Source organism: Nipponia nippon, unplaced genomic scaffold (genome assembly GCF_047370975.1).
Source record: "Nipponia nippon isolate SJK-2023a ecotype South Korea unplaced genomic scaffold, ASM4737097v1 scaffold_40, whole genome shotgun sequence".
NCBI classification, from domain to species: Eukaryota; Metazoa; Chordata; class Aves; order Pelecaniformes; family Threskiornithidae; genus Nipponia; species Nipponia nippon.
In genome coordinates this window covers 1,715,646-1,736,328 of record NW_028262359.1, presented here as the reverse complement: position 1 = coordinate 1,736,328, position 20,683 = coordinate 1,715,646, and the positions used below count along the sequence as shown (strand labels likewise).

Sequence of the window (20,683 nt, the reverse complement as noted above, 5' to 3'; positions counted from 1 at the left end):
ACAAACATAAGGCTTATTGTTGTATTGTTACCTGACTGGAGCTGGAGGTGAAATGAGAGGAACAGAAGAGTTTTAAGAGTAGAAGAAAAGAGGAGAGAAACAGCCTGAGGCTCTCAGGAAGCACGACTTTATTGCAGTAGCGCTAAGGGACTAGTGAGTGTGTATAGAAGACATGTAGTTCCTTGCCCGAGGAAAGTAAGACATAAAACAGGCTGTGCATAAGGAGTACAGGCAGCTAAAATGGTAGATGTTTCAGTGATGTGCAGTTCTTCTTGGTTCCAACTTCAGTTTGAATTATCTTTCAATAATTAAGATTTACAACAGGCGTTAACTTGTATACACAGATGCTTAAGCACAGCGAAAGCGGGTTGAATTTAATGATGAAAAAGTGGAATGAGGAAGGTCAGCTTTTTTGCCCTGATAAAAACTTTGCCAGAGTCTGTGCTAATTCCAATCCCTTCTAAAGGACTTTATAAGAAATGGCCTGCCTGCCCTTCAGCCAGGTGCTGCTGCCAGGTGGACAGGCAGAGGTGAAAGGGAGGGAAGAGGAGATGGCAGTGGGGAGATGCTGGCTGGGTACCGCACATCTGCTGATGGAGCAGACAGCAGGATGTGCAAGGAACAAAACCCTACAGACTCCAATTTAGGGCAAAAGATGTGAAGAGCAGCGGGTTGCTATCCTAAGGCATGGTGGGATTTCAGAGAGCCTTTGCAGAGATACAACCTTGCTTTGTTTTTCTTTTTGCTATGCTTTTTTGTAAAGAAACCAATTTTCCTGTTCATAATCTGTTTTGGATCAAGAACACAGATTTCCATTGCCAACCAACTGCATGCAGGGCTAGTAGTATCAACCGTTGTCTTTTTTGCTTCATTATTTCTCTCCATACAAGCATCAACTTTTAGGTCATACTGTATCCCAAATTACCCCGGGGACAGAAAATAAGGGTGACGGGATTATCTGTCCTGAAGACAACTTCAGTGTGAAGCAACATCAGAAACTCTCTCTGAACACAGGGGCTGGGGCATCTGCGGGAGATGGGGAGTGGGGATGAGGTACCAGTTCCCCTGAGGCAAGACATTCAAGCAAATGAAGGGAGGATGAAGGAGCCGTGGTGTGTGTACACACACACACACATTCAGTGGCTCTCTCAAGCCTGGAATCTCTTTCTCATGCACAATATGCTGGAAAGAGCCTGGCTTTTGCCAAGACCCAAACAGAAATGGCTTTAACACTCAGATTTCCTGACAGTCTCTCCACCCCACCGATGCTGGCACACTCAGTGCTCAAAAAGGAGTGGGAAAAGCTGTGACCAGAGCGAAAGAGGGGCAGAAAATACTCTGCTTTCAACAAGCCTTTGTGGCTGCTAACAGCTGCGCTTGCGAGGTGAACAGAAGGACAACGCCAAGCTTTGGGGAATAAAAAACTTTTAACTTCTCTCCAGGTCAGCACTGGTAGAAATGTGGAGGAAGCCCAGGGACTGACAGCCTTGCCATAGAACCACAGGATGTCCTGAGTTGGAACGGACCCACAAGGATCATCAAGTCCAACTCCCGTCCTTGCATAAGACAACCCCTTTGCCCTTTCCAGGGACGGCACTTAAGCCAAAATTTGGAGGCGCTGGGATCTGCTGAGCTGTCTTCAACAGAGTCTCTCCTTGGGCAGCGTGTACACTGGGGGAATGAGAGGAAGAATCATCATTTTCCGATCAACCAAAGCACAACCCAGCAAAGCCATCTCATTGAGGGGATGTGTCCTGACTTGGAGCTCACAGGGATAAAAAATGAGGAGAGACAGAAAAACAACTCAAGCCGGCATTTTTCTGTCCCCTGCATCTGTTCCCCAGGTGCCTTAAGCCACATTGGCTCAGCCCAGTGACAGAAACAAGGTTTCTTCCTACTAGGTCTCCAGGGTCCAGTAAAATATAAGGGAAAGCAAGCTGCATCTCCTCTCCTGACCACTCTGTGACAAAGCTGTCAGAGCAGCTCCGACGGCGTGACCTCTGCAGCAGCAGTGTCTGGTGGGAAAGGCACGGAGAGCCATCGCTCTTCCACATCCCTCTGGAGAGGACTGGCAAATTTGATGCTTAAAAGCAGTGAATTGGAATAAACCATAACCCCAACAAAAGTGCTTTGCTGTTTCTGTGCTGCTGAGGGCACTTTGCAACAGCAAATTTCAGTGACACAGAGAGGTAGATTTGGGGGTTAAACCCACCACACTTGCTCACTGGAAAGGCCTTGGTGGCTGGGACAGTGACCGTATGGTTTTCTTACTTTACTTGCAGTGTGAAATGCACTCTGCTTACTTTGGTTAACCTTGTGAAAAATCATACTTAGAATTCACCACTGGCTCCATAATCTGATCATCTGCAACAGACCTCATGAAGGTCAACCAACATCTACCAATAACTGTGCAAGGTGCTGAGGACCTGGTAAGGCTTTGCTCTGAGAGAGTTTGTGCTTACCAGGTACATCTGACAGTTTCCAAGTGAAGTCAAAAGTCTCCAAGTGAAGGAAGAAAGCAAAAGTCAATGCCTAGGGAGATGGTGCCCATGGGGCACTCTCCCTCTAGAAATCTCTGAGGACCAAGGCCACCCCTTGAAGTCACTTGAGTGACTTCGACACTGCTGGACTGGCACAGGGATCTGTATGTAGCAAACCCCAGAAGGACTACCCCAAAGAACAGGTTTTACAGTGGTGTCCATTTATAAATCATGACATGCTACTACTTACCCTTTCCTTCCTCCCAACATAACCCTGTTTCCTCCATAGAGCACAGCCTTTCAACAGCCCTGTTTGTTAACCACTGCTAAGGGCCCTCTTGAGCACTAACTACAGGATGAGTACTCAGGAAGCCAGAGTAAATAATTTATTGAGGTGAAGGACCGGAAGAAATGTACTCACGAATCTTCATTTTTAGAATCTCAAATATTCTCTGCTTAATTTTTCACAATCCTGTGATTCTGCCTCTGGATTGTAGAGCTGGTCTATAAGGTCTGACAAGTTGCTTTTTTGTTGTAGCCCTCCTTCGAAAATTTTTAGTATTGTTCTGTAGCCTTGTTAGATGTAACAATCAGCTTTTCACAAGCATCTCTTTGTTCCAAACTCCAAGACCATGAAAGAGAATTTATTTCTTCCAGGCTACAGGCAACACATCAGTTTGCTCCAGACCAGCATTCATTTTGTCCAAAGGCAACCTCTACACCTTTAACAGCCTTGAACATCTGCCCACTGCTTCCACTCCTGCCCTAAAATCCTCATAAGAAGATCAAACCAATGTTTTTCAAGTTATTAAAACAGTAGATGTCATTCTCCAGCATGGATTTTAACTTTCTCTGCTTAAAATCTATTCCCCCGTCCTACAGAAAAAATGGATGGGATGCAAATGGGAAAAAAACATGGGATGGGAAGATTCATTCACCTCAGCAGCGCAATCACCTTGAATTTAGTTCTGCTTTGCAATATTCCATCGCTACACTCTGTAAAGGCCCTTGTTTTGCTAGGACATAGCAGGTACAAGAAATCAGCTGCTTGCTGGTATTAAAAGATCACACAGCATTGAGAACCATGGATAACATGCAATTCAGGAAACACATCTGTAAAAGAACAAATTTCCCTGTCTGTGCACTGGAGTCAGTAAGAGACACAAGCAAAGGAGAAAATTAGTTTTAATATGTTCTTAAATTCAATCATTGTACAATCGAGGAGGTTTGGTGAATTAAAGAGAAGGAACAGAGAGGAATAATTAAAATTTAAAAAGAATAACATTTGTAACGGAGTGAAAATCAAGCAGCAATTGGGCTTCTCTTGTTTACCTGTGGACATACCAGTGCTTATGGAAGACAACTGCTTTCTGCCAGTGCACACAAGTTACCTATGTCTACCTCTGCAAATCCTACTGTGTTTGAGTTGGGAACCCAAGAGAATAACTAGATAGGACTTAGACAGGCTTTTTCAGTAGCTTTCAAGTAGAAAGTATATGACATCTAAAAAAATAACTGGAGTCCTAACTAGGAATAGGATCATAGGACATTTCAAGCTGGACGGGACCTCAGGAGGTTTCTAGACCAATGTCCTGCTCAAAGCAGGATCAGCTATGGGATTGGACTGGGCTGCTCAGAGCTTTATTCAGTCAGGGTTTCAAAACCTTCAAGGATGGAGATGACACTACCTCCCTGAGAAAAGTTTTGCAGTGCTTGATTGTCCTCATGCTGAAAAAGGATTTCCTTAAGGTGATTAAGGTGAGAAAAGAAACAGGCTGGGAATGAAGTACCCACTAGATGCTACAGGCAATTTACTGCCCACTCGGGCACGTTGATATCGTTCCTCACTAGCACAGAGGAAGTTTCACAGGAAACTTTTCCATTCTTCTTACAACTCTCCAGATTATCCTCATCATCTCCCATCTGGTGGTCATTACCAGGTAAATGCAGACAGCTGGCACTGTCTTTCCCCCCTTTAATCCTGCCCTTTTCCCTTTCTCTCTCTGCCTTGCCCTGAAGCAGAGGAGATCACAGCCTGGTTCTAGGTCAGATGAACGTCCTGTAGACCCCCTGGAGATGCTTCAATTCACATGGTCAATGAGACCCAAAGCAGCCATAGCCTTTTCTAATGTGGTCATGACACCACGCTCTACCGAGGTGGAAACTCCCTGGTACCCATGAATGTTTAATTGCAGACAGAAAGAAGAACATTGGCAACAAAGGAGCTAAGATCACCTCCTTGTGTTATCGATCATGCCCTTTCAATGAAGGACAGCAAACCCCAAAGGACTGTCCAAAGGACCCAAAGCCAAATTCAAGGACTGTCATGTATCGTAGCACATAGGCAGAAGTGAGTCAGCTATGTGAGCTGGGAGGAACTAAAAACATAAATCTGCCTGCACAGAAATAATTATGTCAAAGTTTTGCTTTCACATTTTGCTTCACCCTCTGCCCCACAGATCAGAGGCTGCGTAAAGCCACATTTCAGCCTGGTAGTTAAAGCATTCAGGCAGAAAAAGGAATTAAACTTGAGTCTTCCATGTTCTGGCTGAAAGTCTGCAGCTAAAAAAGGCACAGCTGGTTTGTGAATTGAGCCTCCCAAACTTTTTATAGCCAAAACCACCTTGTAAATTAGACATGAATTTGTGAACAGTTTTGGAACAACCAATTACATATTCTTTTAGTGAACTTACAAAAAAAAATAATGCTAGGGTTTACTAGGGAGTTTAAGCCCAAGGTACTTGTTTTTTCTTTAAAAATTGTAAGCAGAACCTGAAAATCTTAATTTTAAAAGTGGCCTCCATTCTGGACTCAAACTACCCATGCCTGACAGCATCACTTTAAATATTAAAAGTGCTAGCCTTGTTCAAGACATATTTTTAGCACAGTGTCATCTAGTATGTCAAACACGATTTCTCAGATGAACTTATACAAAGTACAATTGTCTCACTTGTACTATTCATCTCTTCTCTCAAGTTCCTAGTCCTACAACCAGTATTTAAAATAAATCATAGCAAATCTTTCTTTTTTGAAAATCTGCTTTTACTTTCAGGCCGGGTAGTGATGGCGGACAGGACGACTTGGGAGCTCCGTTGCAGCAAAGGGGCTGCCAGCAGCCTGCAGCTCTGAAACAGCTGGTGTGATTAAACTTTCTTCTCATAGCCAGCTCACCGTTTACTCATGCCAGAACGCACTTTTAAGCTCATGAATGTCAGACTACTGAGCTAGACAGAAGAACTGCATCATTCCTCCAAAAGACATCAACACCTGCTGACTTGATTGTACCAATTTCATAGCAGTGAGCAAAAAAGTGGGTATGTAGGTTGTTTGGAGAAAGTGGGGATTGTCTTGCATTTAGAGCAGAAGGTAGAAAAAATCAAAGTTATAGCAACTATAACATGATGGGTTTGGGTTTACAGTAGAATTGCCTTAAAACCCTGTAGAGGATTTATTTTATTGTGCTATAAACAGTGGTACTTTACAAGACAGAGGTGAAACAGTTCCCCATTCACAAAGGCTTAGGCTGAATCCATTCAAGCTTTTCTCAAGGTAAGTGGTAAGAGGGGAAAAAAAAAGGCACAGAGTTAAGAAAAGAAAAAGAAAGAAAAAGATCTGGGCAGAGTTCACAGGTCTCATGTTCAAAGGGACATGAAGAGGAAGGCAGGAGTCAGTGAGAGGCAATGGCTCAGCTGTGCAGTCTTAAAAAGTGCGGATGGATGATTTCACTGATGGGGAAAGTGGGAGGAAGCCTGGGAGAGGAGCAGTTTGCAGAGTGGAGAGAACAGGAGTCTACTACCTATACTGTGCCGAGGCTGGAGGCAGAGACGAATAGATTGCAATGGTTACACAGGAGAAGCTGGAGATAATTCTCTGAGCAAATACACGAAGACTTGGATCTATCTGCCAAGAACATATTTGTTATCCCTCCTATCCCCTTGTAACTGGACCTGAAGAAAGGATGCATATGTTGTCTATGGGGAATGCTTTTTCTATAGGTTTAGGGTTTGGGGAATGCTCAAATGTTTTAAAATCTGATGAACAATTCCTGGTTTTCCTTCTAGAAGAAGTTTCAAAAAGGGGAGTACAGCTATTTTGCACAGTACCAGACTGCGACATCTTGTTTCCTTGAATGATGCAATAAACACATACCCTCAGCACAAGCTATTCATCCATGATTCAGGCAGTAATTAAAGCTTTTCGAACGATAGTTGTGTTTAACAACTGGAGAAATGGGATCAGATTGTCCAATTACTGCTGTGACTTTACAACTTCTTAAATAAAATCTTATCTTGGTAAATATGTGGCATCTATAAAAATGGCTTTATTTTCCTTCAGTGAGACCTGCTTTATAGAGAATGACTACCAAGCAGAACAAGAAAAGAGCTGTGCCAAAAGCCTGAGGTTTGAAAGAAAAGGGGGAGAGATGCCAGAAGGCCTTCTGCACGCAGCAGAGCAGAACAGCTGTGACTGGTGTGGGCTGTGGTCTTTCCTGGAGAGGCCACTGCCTTGTGACTGCCAAGGGTGAAGTGACTGTCAGGGAACAGGCAAAGCTCCCTCCAAAGGCCCAGGCAGGACTTGCAAGATCCAGAAGCCTCTTTGCACAGCTCATCCTACCATCTCCACTGCAGCTAATTCCTCTTCCTAAAACTTCTCCATAAAGCAGTGGTGTTGGTTGGCGTAAGAGGCTGGTGGTATCTCTGACCCCAAGCTGAGATGCTGAGAGTAGCTGAAGCTGCAGTAGAGTTGCTTCTACCAGTCTGCTAACCTAGGCAACAGCCTCTTTTGTGCGTGCCCAGCACAGGCCCATATTGCTCCATGATCTTATTCAATCAGCCCTCCCTCCATGAAGAACCGCAGAAGAAACCTCCATGGTTTCTGTGCTACCCCCTGCTTTTGGGAGTTGCTCCTCCCCAGATCTCTGAACCAAAACCGATAGACATGATGAAGTCTGACTGTTGCTAACTGGGCAAAAATTATTCTTAGTTTGTTGCTGCTGCTTCTATCCTACCCCTTCTCCACCATTTCATGTGGTACATCTCCCTAACTGCCCCATTAAGAGCATGGCCACACAGGTGGTGCTTTAGCAGCATCACTTGCTGGGCCTGTACACACTGTGCTGTGCACAGCTGGGTGTAACGCTGTCTGCTATACTTGGAGCCAAGACTGTCCCCGGGTTCACAGGAGAAGGGCTCCTTGGATGTTCCTCTGTTCATGCTCAGCCGAGGTCTGCATTCACCATGGTACCCTCACCCAATATTGATGACATCCTCATCTATTCTGCTCTCCTGTGGCACACCAAAGTTTGTGTGTTTTTCTGAGCTCTGAGTCTCCAAAGGATCCTTTAAGATCTCAGAGAAGCAACACAAAGCTTTCAGGGTGCTGTGAGCATCCTCTGTGCATAAGGATAGCAGTTAAAAAACAAGAATTGCAGTGAACTTCCTACACCAGCACAGATCTCTTCCCTTTGATAAGTATGTGTTATTTCTACTTAATAGAGCCTGATCTGCTGACGGAGCATTTTAGCCCCAACATTCAATAAGCAGACAGTAACCTTTCCCGATTAAAAGCTGAGCGTGCAGCACAGAGAAGACAAAGGGGGAGCCCACATCACTGAATAGTCAGAATAAATTCAATTAACTGTCAGGTACAATTTAAGGCTCATCATTAATAAATCAAACACATTAAAAAAAATGCACCATCCAATACTGTCCGCGGACGCTGTGGTCTGTTCTGGAGCCAGTTTACACTAATTACATTGGGCTCTACTTGCTTCCCTTGAGTGCTATGCAGAAACTCATCTACCTGTGGAGACATCAGAAGAAATTACAGGAACACTAACACCTGGGTAATTCAGAATTGGGGAAATGTTCCCCTGTGGTGGGCCAGAGGATCAGGTGGAACCTACATTTAAGGACACAGGGCTCTGAGAAGCCAGAAAACAGTACTATTGCCCTTTTCTGTGTTGATTTTGTCAAAATGCTAACACCTGAGCAGGCAGCCTTGTCAACTCAGCTGGCGTTAGTCTTTTTAATGTCAGGAACAAGGTGTAAATCACCTTTGGGGGCATCACTCTCTTTTAAACCAGCTCTCTACATACTTCATAGAAACCATAGAGTAATATGCACTGTGTAAGGAGACCTCTGAACAGATCACCAGCCTGTCACTGCTGTGGTGCTGCCTGCTGGCGTTAGGCTTTGCTAGACCAGGTAGTTTTTACTCTCATCGCTACTTCAATTACTGAATTTTTCCTTCCTTCTACCGGAGAATCTCAATAATTTGCTAAGTTTGTTTTGCCTTACAACCTTCTGAGCTGCTTCTCATATTTGAGGTGGCAGATTATGGTGGGTCAGGGCAAAGAAGAGAACCTGTAATTTGCAGCTCTGGTCTCCTGCTTCAGGCACCAAACCCCCACTGAGACTCCAGATGCTTTGGCCTATTCTCATTACAAAGTAAAATAATTCGTGTAGAAGCAGATCTTCAGGATTAGCTCTCTCTCCTAGACTATCAGACCTGTAGGCACTGTAAAAATTCGGAGTGGCTAAAGGATGGCCAGATAATGCCCAACAAAATGATTCAGCTACCTTACAGCCTCCTCCTTCATGACTTTTTATCTGAAGGTATATTAGCCAAGAGTGGTGTGTGCAACACAAGATGTGAGTGGGTATGTGTCTCTTGAGTTGCGAAGTACTTGGGTACCCAGTGACTTGCCACGGGAGAGGTGCATGTATGATGGTGGAGGGCTGGGAAAGGTCAGCAAAGCCCTGGTGGGGCAGCATAACAAATCAAGCAAATTGCAGTGACAGAAAGACTAGGCTCCTTTGGTGAACATCGTGCCACATCATGCTCATACGCACATGCTCATGCTTTGCTCCTGGGATTTGCTGACTGGTACCTCCCTTCCCTCCATCTCACCCACTTACACACTCCCTCCAGCCCAGAGCTCTCTGCTGAAGTCCAGCGAATTGCTCTGTTCCAGTTTTTCTTAATAGCTTTACTGTTTACCCAAGCCTGCGTCAGCTACAGTGTCTCATGCACCTCTTCCTTTCTGCCCCTCTATTTCTCCTCTAACTAATCTGCATTAATATGCCTGTCACAACTGTTTTTCTGCCCTGACCTTTGCTGCTCTGTCTGCAGACAGCCCATACTGTCCTTAACGTGATGCAGCTGTTCACTCTCTCATCCCCTCCAAAAAGAGCCTGGAGATATCCTACAGGAAGGATGCTACAATAAATCTGCGTACGCAGTTTTTCTTATAAATGGAAAGAGAAATAACACATGAAATAATGTTTAAATAAATTCCTCCCAAGCCCCAGGAGACCTCCGAGTGGTAGGCTGCACTTCTATCTTCATGAAGAAAATCAATAGCAGTGCTATATCGCCACTGTGCTCCGGCTTCCACATTACTCATCCCCCCCGTACAAAGTACAGACTGTGTTCAAGGAAGTGGGTGCTCCCAGGGGAGGAAAATGGCTTTGTGCACTTAAGGTAATGATGTCACTTGAGGTCGCCATGCAAACAGTTATGGATATGGAAATGTGTAGTTTTATCAATAGAGCTGGAACCTGGGGACCCAGCTTAAGAATTACAGCTTTTTTATAAAATGTTTCCCTAATTTACCTACAGGGCTTCTTCCCAGAAACAACAGCTGCTGTACCTAATTAGCATTAATCGCCTTGTTACAGAAGTGCAACTGGGAATAGTACAGTACTTGAGGTACTGACAAAAGGATGCAATAATGGCATTGATTTCTCCAGTCTACTACAACGACCCCTTATTATTCTGTTTTCTGTATGAAAAGCTTGGAAGACACAAGCTGTGAAGAAGACTGGGAAGGGATGACGCAGAAAAGGAGCCACGGATGCGGGCAGGGACTGAGCCATTCAGCCTATGCAAGGTGCCTGCTGCCTGCTCTGTGGGGGACTGCATCTCCCAGCACCAGTTTTGACCTGAGGCAAGAGCAGCCCTGGAAGGGGATCTCTGAGCAAGGCATCCCTTTGAACAGCACTGGGGTAGGATGCTCTGCTGTGCGCTTGGTGACTCTTTGATGGAGATGCTTTAAAACAAGCTCTGAACTCACACCCAGCCCTAGAAGAGGGGGTTAAACAACTACACCAATTGAAAGATCAGTCTCAGGAGCCACATGGGGAGATAAAGGCAGTCTGTCCTTTACTGGTATTAGAGACCATCTGTAAAGTTTCAACCAGAAATGCACCAGTTTTGTTATGTTGAACCCTGAAGGCTTTGTAGTTCTCAGCTCATTGACTGATATTCCCAGTACTACTCCTCCCTGATCATACAGCAATTCAATATCTGCCATGAATGCACAGCAACAGGCTGGAAGGCAGGAGCTCACACCACAGATGTGTCATCAGCCTCTGTCCCCAAATGGATTATCTCCTCTGTTCACTTCAGTCCCCACCAAGATGGAGCTCAGTCATAAATTAGATCCTCAGTTTTGTCCAAGTCAAGCATACCAGGGAGCAACATGCTGTATTTCCTTGCAACAGGGTTTCTGTTGCTGTTTACCCCTACCAGAGTTGCTTGCTCTAAGTGAACATTATTCCAGTTACTTGCTTCAGGTTTTTGAGAATCGTGTTTGTTAACAAGCAAGAAAGAATCCAATAGCATAAGTAAAATAACTCAGTGCTTGGAAGTGGATGCACCTAATGGGTGTCTCCACACAGAATCCCCATCCCCAGCTAGAGACTGTGGAAGACAGAGCTACGAACTCCTCTGCTGTCACCAAATAAAATCTTAGGATGTTTATACATCCTAAGATGGAGAGGCGGGACTGATACAGGAAGAAGCAGAAGCAGACAAGAAGCCTTGGTGGTCTCATCTGAGATCTCTCCTTGGAGGATGAGCACTATGGTTGTTTGTCAAAGAATGACTTTTTCTACCAAGATTCCTTCACCTCTCCCTGAGCCATCTGCTTGGCTCAGGCCCCACTACAGCCGTTCACTTGCTCTCGTCTCCTTCTTGTCATGCAGAAAGCCAAAAGGCCAGGCTAGGGTGACTCAAGAGGCTTTTATGCTCACCCTACCAACAAGTCCAGGCTCCTGGCAAGCAGAATTTCCTCCCCAGCAGCAGCTGGGCTTTGGCTGACCTGCTTTCAGAGCAGCCTGCACTGTGTCTCCTAGAGAAAAAAAGCAACATCCTACAATGCAGCTGGCAGGAGGAAAGTGTTAGTATACTATTAATTAATGAAATAGCTCTGCTTTGTTAGTGTTACAACAGCTTCCTGGCTCTTGAAGCAAGGCACGTTTCTGGTTAGGTTGGTGGATTATAATCTTGAGCTACAGCAGTTTACACCAGAGGCAACTCTGTGACACTTCTTCTTACAGGGCTGACTAATACCAGCCACTGTGCTTTTTGGTATTAAGATAAAAAGCAGCATGAGATCTAAGCCAGAAGGTGAACGAAAGAGTAGCTAGGAAAACAGGAAAATTATCTGCTACATTTGCAATTCAGGTCATTTTTTGCAAAGAAAAATGACTTTTGCAAAAGTTAAAGCTTTGCAAAGAAAATCTAAACCAAAAACTATCAACACTTTCAAGGCTTCATGAATATGAACTAGGCTTCCTCTTGCTTATATGGCAGGAGACCTCATCTGCACGTAGCTCACTCAGTCTTGATGTGGGACCCAGTTTGCCTAGCTTAGACACTCATTTTTCACATACTTTTAGGCACCCCACTGAGCAATCTTCCAAAACCAGCACCTTACTCTCTATCTAGTCCAAGGAGAGGAGGTGCTTACATCTAAGGCAACAGGTATCTTGGAGGGATGAAGGCTGCTATGAGTGTCTCTGTCTGTCTGCCTCTCTCCCATATGTTCATCTGCAGATGGGGATGCGGGAAATTTACTGCCAAACTCCCGGAGTGGTGGATGCGCTGATGAAGATGCCACCGCCACAATCCTTCATCACCACTGTAGCTTGTCCTGCAGCACTCCAACCAATTGCCACGTTGCCCGTTCTGTTTTAACACAAACTGTCAGGTCATTGACTGCTAGGTAAGACAAACAGACTGTCTGGATGGGGATTTCAGTGCAGAGAAGGGAAATCAAAAATGCAAAACAGAAAAACAGATGGCATAAGCTTCATTAAAATCGTATCTCATCTCCTGGGGATACCATGAGGATCTGTTGCCTTCCAGTGGATGCGGAGCCCCTGAGATTTACACTTGGGGATTATTCTGTTCCTCCCTCTCTCCTTATCACAACTCTCTTCTGTTTTCAAAAGGCTTGCGGTACGTGCTCCATCTGGACATGCCTCCTAATAAGGATGTACTGGAGACATCTCATAAGCACTAATGCACACCCAGCTCCCTGCAGTGCTGTCGGGAGCCTCCTTATCAAGTGATTTGAAAGAAAGAAAGAAGGATGGCTGAGCCTTGCAGCTCCTGACAAAAAGACCAAGTGGGAGTGTTAGAAGAGTAACAAATACATAATTAATATGGATATAATATCAATAAGGGTTTAAGATGATGAACTGCATGAACTGGGAGATGTTATTTCCCCTTGGTGTGAGGTTCTCCTCTTTTTTGATGTGGACCCAGCAGCAAGCTAAATGTTTTACTGTTCCACTTATAAACCGGGTGTAACCTTTAAGAAGTCACTAGAAATATAAGCCACTTGTGAAGTTCTTCTTGTATCTAACTGACCCCCCAAGCAAACACGTGGCCAAATGTATTTACTCAGAGGGGGAGAAACAACCAAGGAAAACACAATTCAAGCAGCAGGAAAAATGCCTGTTCAGTGCATGCAGCACAGCACACTCTTTCTGTCACACTTCAATCACTGTGGCCTCTGGAAGTAAAAGTTGTATTCATGCTGGGTTGGTATTTAATTGAGCTCACTTGAACCAAGCTTCCAGCAAGAACATATGACAGATTTATGTATGAATCTTCACAGAGTGAAAAATGACATTTATCCACCTTCCATCAGAGCATTTGACATTTGAACGATCGATTCTGATTTAACAGTGAAAAATGCCACTATCCATGTGGAAAACCTGCAATAGGATTAAACCCCTGGTCGCTACCATCCCCAACAATGGCTCTGCCAGTTAAGCTATTAAACATTTATATACTACCTTAACTTTGCCTAGCCTTAAAGAGATTAAAAAACCAATCAAAATCCTGACACGTTTAATGCGGAAGAGACAAAAAAATCTAGTTAGAGGAACAGGGTCCAGAGCTGGGAGATGTGAGCCATTAAACTGCTTGAAAATTGTAAAGGCTGGGCAGATTTTAAGAATAACAGCAGCAGGGGCTGATGTGGATTAAAGCATGTTATGCTGGCTACGGACAATAGCATTAGTCTCGTTTTGCCCCAGGTAACCTAGAGCTCATCTGGGTATGGCTAAGAGCAGACAGTCAATCCAAATGCCACTAGATATGTGTGCACCTAACTAAAGAGGCAGACTGTTTCCACAGGCAGAGAGAGAGGTGTTTGAGCAGACTTCTCTCTGGAGACAAGGCAGGAAGATGCTTGCAAGACAGCTCCTCTTAAGCACCCACTATTACCTTCATAGGCATATTGTGGTCAGCACTGAGTGTCCACTGGGCAGGAGCACTAGCTGGAAAGGAGATCCTGGCAATGGTACACCTCTATCTACCGCAAAAACTGTTCAGACTCTTCCAGTACCTCCCTTTGCCTCTTTACTGACGGATAGTAGCATTCAGCAGTGGCTAAATGAAATAAAATTTTCTCTATGTGGAAAAACAGAAGTTCTGGCAGAAAGACTAATCATTTTGTTGTATCTGATCCTTGGAAAAAAAGCTGGTAAGCTCTGCAGAAGTGTGACTATGGCGTATTTTCATGTATTAGTCTATTTTAATCATTAGTTACGTTACAATCAACTAATGTAACAGGCTTCCTCTTCCTTACTCAGAGTTGGTAAATTCCACTTTACAGCAGATTGACTTTCTCCTGTCATATTTTTGTCATTTCTTTTATTCCAGTTTTCATGTTTTTTCTCTATGGTATTTCTGAGTCTTTGTTGTACTGATGTCTCCTAAATATGCTATGACTAAATTTTCTTTGCCGACTCCTGCTTTTTGTGTCAAAGTCATTAATGAACATATAAATGAAATGACTGTTGGAGAACTCCATTAGCAATCTCCTTTCTTCTGAAACTTTCTCCTTCAACAATACCTGATGTGTTTTGAGTTTCTGGGTTTCTCAATCTACTGGCTTTGCTTAAGCACTTAGTTTATAAACCTGAGGTTTGTTAGAGATCTACCTCAAATTACGTTTTCATTTAATTTGCATGAATTGAACTTGTTATCCCTGAATCCAAATCTACTTCCTATGATCAGATCTCCTGCAATGTCCTCGTGACTTACCAAAGCCAAGTCTAAAATAGCACCATTTTCTGTCACATTAGCAAATCTCTGGAGGATATTTTTATTGCCTAGAAATGCAAGAATATCTCAGACTTACCAATAATAGCATCAATTGCTCTCCAACCTGGTTCCTGATGTTAAATTATCCAAAACAACTATTGCAGTAGTAATTATCTCTCTAATAACATTACAGAACCCTCTTGGCAGTGAAAAAGGATCCTGGTGGCATATGGCACGCTGGCAGCGATAATTTTTTACCAAACTGTGAGTTGTGCTGTCATTAACACATACTGCTGCTCCCTGCCTTTTCCTGAAAAACAGCCACTGGTTTTAGAGTATTCATAGAATCATAGAACCATTAAGGTTGGAAAAGACCTCTGAGATCATCGAGTCCAACCGTTAACCCAACTGCCAGGTCCACCTCTAAACCATGTCCCTAAGCACCACATCCACACATTTTTTGAAGACTTCCAGGGACTGTGATTGCAGTCACTGATTATGACTGCGATTGCAGGACAGACCTATTGTCCCAATGCACTTGCTCATATCCTGTGTCAGTAGCTCAAGGACCTCCACTTTGCTGTATCATCTTGCTGCTTTTGCATATCCAACTTTCTGTCTTCTTAGTCACTCTTTCAGTGAGATCTTGACTATTCAACTACTTTCTTTTCCTTTGCTGTCTATGGGTCTACCCTGTGACATTCCTTTTTGCACTGCTATAACCAGATTTGCCTGATGATTCAATTTACCACGTACTCAGGCAGAGCCTTGAGACTTCACAACTGCTCCCCAGCCTTTTCCTGCTGTTTCTTTAAGGTTCCTCTTATAAATGAGGCCAACACTAGTGTTTGCAGTAGTACTGCAGGTCCTTGGGTAAAACCTATCTCTTGAGAACACCTCTTCATAATCACACACCAATGCGCAAACTTTCCCAAATCTTCTTCAAACCTTAGCTGCCTGCTGACCTTCCCTGTCACTCATTTGGTAGGGGCCAGAGCTATTCCACTGAACATGTGGGCACCCACTTCTTTCAGAGCCTTCCCCAACATGGCATAGTCACCCTCAATCAGCTCCAGCAGCATCCTCTCAATGTCATTTGTTCTGATGTGAAGGCCAACCAGGGGACTGTTTCCTGCTCCTACTGGGAAATTTTCCAGACTGAGATTCTCATTTTTTATCCACGCTCTGAGCAAAAAAGCACACTGTTCCTTTGACTTGTCCTTCATCAGGTTCTTGAGGCTGTGTGGCACAATAGTGGCTCAGGTTTTGGAGGCAGGACAGCCATGTGTGGATTGCTGTCCTCTTGTAAGCATTTGCCTTGCGAGGAAGCAGTGTATTGTGCTAATTGGACAATCCTGCTTCCAGAACTTAAAAAATATTGCTCAGAAATAGCACAAGTATTTGTATGTGAACCTTTACAGACCTACAAGCCCTCCCTCTCACAGTAACACAGCTCTGTCTTTTCCTGGTAGTGGCCCATGTCTCTGATCCTTCCCCTTTTGTTTGCAATTATTCTGTCTTCTTTTTACAGTCCCTCTATATTATCTTCATTCTTTATCCGGCCAAGCCTTGATCTTAGCTTGATAAAAATCTGTAGGTTTAAAAAGCTATGCCTTCCTTTCAAGGCATAGCTTCCTCCTTCTACCACAGTCCAAGATACAGGGTCCTTACATGTTTGTAGGTCAGCTCCCTCAGCAGCAGAATCACAATGATAAAACTGCTCTGCGAGTTGTTCGAGCCGAGCTGGCGTGCTCAGCCACGTGCATGGAGATCTGCATACGATCTCACGAGCACCTCACTGTATCTCAGACCTTGGATTCAGCCTTTTCACACTCCATCAGCAAAGACTCACCTAATTTCACTTGAAGTGGGGACGGCTTATAGTTCATGGCTACAGTCTCTCCCTCTCTCGTATCACAGTCTCTGTCCGAAATAGATGCAGCTGTTGGATCCTGTTAAGAAAGAAAAGGAAACAAAACGGAACGGTTTAGCTAAAAGTTATGCAGTCTCTTCTCTAACTGGCTGTTAGGCGAGTTCATCCCCACCCGCATTCAGAGGGAGCAGAGAACATGCCCGTGTTTTGAACAGCTGAAACCCAGGGGCAAAACACAGAACTCTGGAAGCACATTTAATATGCTAGAAGTACCTCTGGAAACACCAGATTTCAACATCAGACTTACATGATGGATGATACTGGGAATATAATGTGGAAGGTGGGTCATCAGTTCAAATTCAGCCTGGGCTGGCAGTAGTCCCAAACCATTTTCATGTGATGACTCGTCAGGGTGTTGTATGAAATGCATTTACAGTTTCAGTCGAGTTCCAAGTGGACCAGTCAAACTCATGATTAAAATTAAAAAGCTCATAACCACCTGTGTGAAAGTCCAGCTCAGAAGGAACGGGGATTGAATGAGTAGGAGAATTCAATCTCCGGTTCCTTTTGGGAGAGGGATGAAGAAGTCTGTACTTCCCATGCTGGACCTATTTTGCGGCCAATCAAAAAGACTGAATTTCAGTATCTGTCAGCACAGCACCTTTCACTGTCACTGAAATCCCCCCGAAAACCAAAGCTCCCCAAACACAGAGTCTGCTCTATCATGCCTACTTGCAGAGAACCTAAACCACATAGTGTTGTACTCTATGGTGCAGCACATCAAAGGGTTCAGAGAGAGACAAACTACCTATTCAGTCAGTTCTACCACTGCTAAAAATATTTAACATCCTTTCACAGCAAACTTCAGACCTGCTGAAACTATCTCTACTTAGCACCATAGTGAAAATTAAAATTGCTTTTCAAACGTGTTCACTTCTTCCCACCTAGAAGCTAGAAACTAAATGGAACATGCATATATATATATATATATATACATGTATGTGTATGTAAATTTGGATTTATAATAGGTGGAGCTGCACATGGAAAACAAACATCCAGTATTAGGCCCAATATCTGAAGAAACCATCACTTTGTAAGAAATGGAACAAAGCATCAGAAACTAAATACTAGAAAATACCATTGCAAATTGGTGAAATGATATTGTCCATCTCTCAGTTTCTGGAGTTTATATTTTGTACACAATTTCTTATAAAAATGCAACTCATCATTTGGCACTGACACCTGTATGCAAGGCAGAGTCACCAAGTTTCAAAGCAAGGTACCATCGCTCTTTGCTCTCAGTAAAAAAATCACTGTCCCTTCCTCCCCAGTGCCTGCCTTCTGTCTGCAGTGCACATTAGCTCTTTTTAATATACTATGCTTATGAGATAAAATGTGATTCTTGAATTAGGCTCTGTCTTCATAGAAACTTGACAAATAACATACATAGGGTTATAATGTTTTATCAAAATTCTGCTCCTTTGCACTATCCAGTAGACTTTGACAGTACTTAAAATGGCTGGTGTGTACAAGACTTTGCATTCAATGACATTAAATAGATAATGCTGAACGATATGCAATTTCTGCTTTCCTCTAATGCAGACGCTGCTGCACTTTTCCTCTAAAGCAGCAGTTTAATGGCTGGTTAAAAAGGTTAGAGCAGGTTGCAAATAAACAAGCCAGTCTCCAAGAGAATGCAGTTAGGCATAAATGATGAATCACATGCATTTTAGGTTAAAAATCCTACTTTAATAACCACACTAAATGGCAAAATACAGCAGCTGAATGGCAAAAATACAGCAGTTGAAATTAACTGGAGCTAAAAGTGAAGTGGTATACAGAAGAAGAACAATTTCACCTTTATAAATGAAAATGACGAGCTGTAGCTAGCTATTATCACTCAAGGAAGAGATCTCGGATGACAGGTTCCACCAGGACTCTCCAGCCAAGGAGAGACGATGGACGGGGTCTCTGGGAGAAGTCTACATAGTCCTGAGTGGGGTGAGAAGGTGAATAGGGATCAGCTAGCCCTTATTTTCTACAAGCATGAGATACCACGTGGCAGTTAACAGGCAGCAGCTGGAAACAAACGCAGTACTTCTCTATACAGCAGATGATGTGCTACTGTGGATGCTAAAAGGCATTCCTGTGGGCTCAGGAAAGGGTGGGAAAAATGAATGGAAGGAATATCCATCAAATCCAACAGCACTGCTTCTGGCTCAGGCTGCCCCCAGCCACAGACCACTGGAGCAGGGGAAACAGGGAGGCATTCACTGCGGGCTCACCCTGTTCTCGTCTCCTTAGGGACACGACACAGGGGTAGGTGAGACCTTTAATCTGACTTGAAATAGCCACCCTTATTTTCTGTGTCAGCATCTATTCTATAATCCCAGCTGAAGACCAATTCTTGTGGTATCGTTGTAACAGGGGATCGGTCTCCAACACACCCAGCGGAAGGGGCCAGACCAGAATCCAGGCTGTAGTGAAGGATATTCATGGGAAAGGCCAGATAATACAAAGGACATGGCTGTCTCCTGGACATGCTAGAACCCCTCCAAGAGGGATGTGTAAGGTGGTAAGTGGCACCACTTGAGTCCATGCTTCCCAGATGAGAACCTTTTCTCTGACAGTCTGGGAAAAGCCAGGATACAGCCGTCTTTAAGGAGCACGACTCCAAGAGCTGGATGCTTCCTAGTGCTACTGAACACAAAGAAGCCCTTGAAGCCCCAATCTACTGGCTGCAGGAAGGCATGGGAGTAGACATATTATGGTAAAGGACATGGTGCGATGGCCACATACGGCCTCCTGTGCTGCTGCAGTCCAGCATAGAGCGACGTGAGCTCACAGCCAGAAGTTCGCATGGCAGAGAAAGGGCCTGGCCACTTGGACTAGCTCAGGTTCACACTGTTAAAATTACGCTTAAACTCTTTAAATCAAAACCAGCCCTTGCTTTTCTCGGAAGCTGATGTGCTGACAGTAGCTTTTCCCTGTGGGTAACCTGCCAGTGACATTAGACATCCATTTGCATGAACAGAGGGAAGGGAGAAATGTTCTGAGGTGCCTTTGAGGATTCAGACTCTGGTCCTGGACCAGAGGACTCAGCTGGAGCAATCTCAAAGCTGAGCTCTAGACCAAACAAGTAGAAAACACTTCTTAGACCTCCAGAAAAAACAAAGGTGATTTTCAAAGAGCGATTCATTCCATTCTGTCTTAGACACTCATCTTAAAAGGAGATGAATCCACCCCTGGAGGTGTGTCTCCCTCTCCCCACTGACTACAGAGGAGGCCTGGCAACTGGTGGAGACTGCATCCCTGCCTCTGACACTGGAAGTGAGAATGATGAAGGACACAGCAGCAGAGTCCATAATAATGCCAGCCCACACCAGGAATTCGTCTCCAAGGTTTGGAACGACACTTTTCTGCCCCAGCAGCACGGCACCTCTACAGCAGTCCCGCAGGGGAACATGTTACAGCCACACAACAGACCCATGGCTTCCACAGAGGGATCACGAAGCACCAGCAGAGTCTGGGTGACCACTGCTGTGTGCCTGGGCCAGGCCCGCTCCCCCCGCCCTCGAGAGTAAAATGGATCCAAAAGGGAACGGAGCTGAGCCAGCGACAGAGTCCCCAGTGCCCAGGAGTGCCAAGGCGCTGCCGTATTTCCCATCTGTCGCTTCATATACGTTCTGCAGCAATGCACAGGACTCCATAGTAACAACCCTGGCCGCGAGAACAGCAGCATTCCCACGGCAGCTCAGCTGGAGCTGCCTCTTTCCATGAACACACTTTGCTTCTGTGCATACTGAACGGGTGCATTTCTCTCTCTATAGCTCATCCACCCAGAGAAACATTTACTTGACTAATTAGCCTTTCGCTTGTGAATGCCTATGAGCACACTGAGCATCACCGCAGGCTTCTGCTATTGGAATTCACTTGGCGATTTTGTCCTTTTTTACAAGCCTCCCTAAACCGATGCATTCAG

General features: G+C 44.4%; 1 protein-coding gene across 7 annotated transcripts in view; it reads right to left on the bottom strand.

The window, feature by feature from the left end:
• The window catches only part of FAM219A (family with sequence similarity 219 member A), a 103,356-nt gene that overhangs the window by 29,594 nt on the left and 53,079 nt on the right, over positions 1–20,683 (bottom strand). For all 7 annotated transcript variants that reach the window (XR_015709055.1, XM_087777696.1, XM_087777698.1 and 4 more), the window contains exon 2: positions 16,681–16,780. Coding sequence is in view for 6 of the 7 variants with exons in the window: in XM_087777696.1 (XP_087633822.1) it covers positions 16,681–16,780 (100 nt within the window). In the remaining variant the exon portion in view is untranslated. The remainder of the gene's footprint in view (positions 1–16,680; positions 16,781–20,683) is intronic.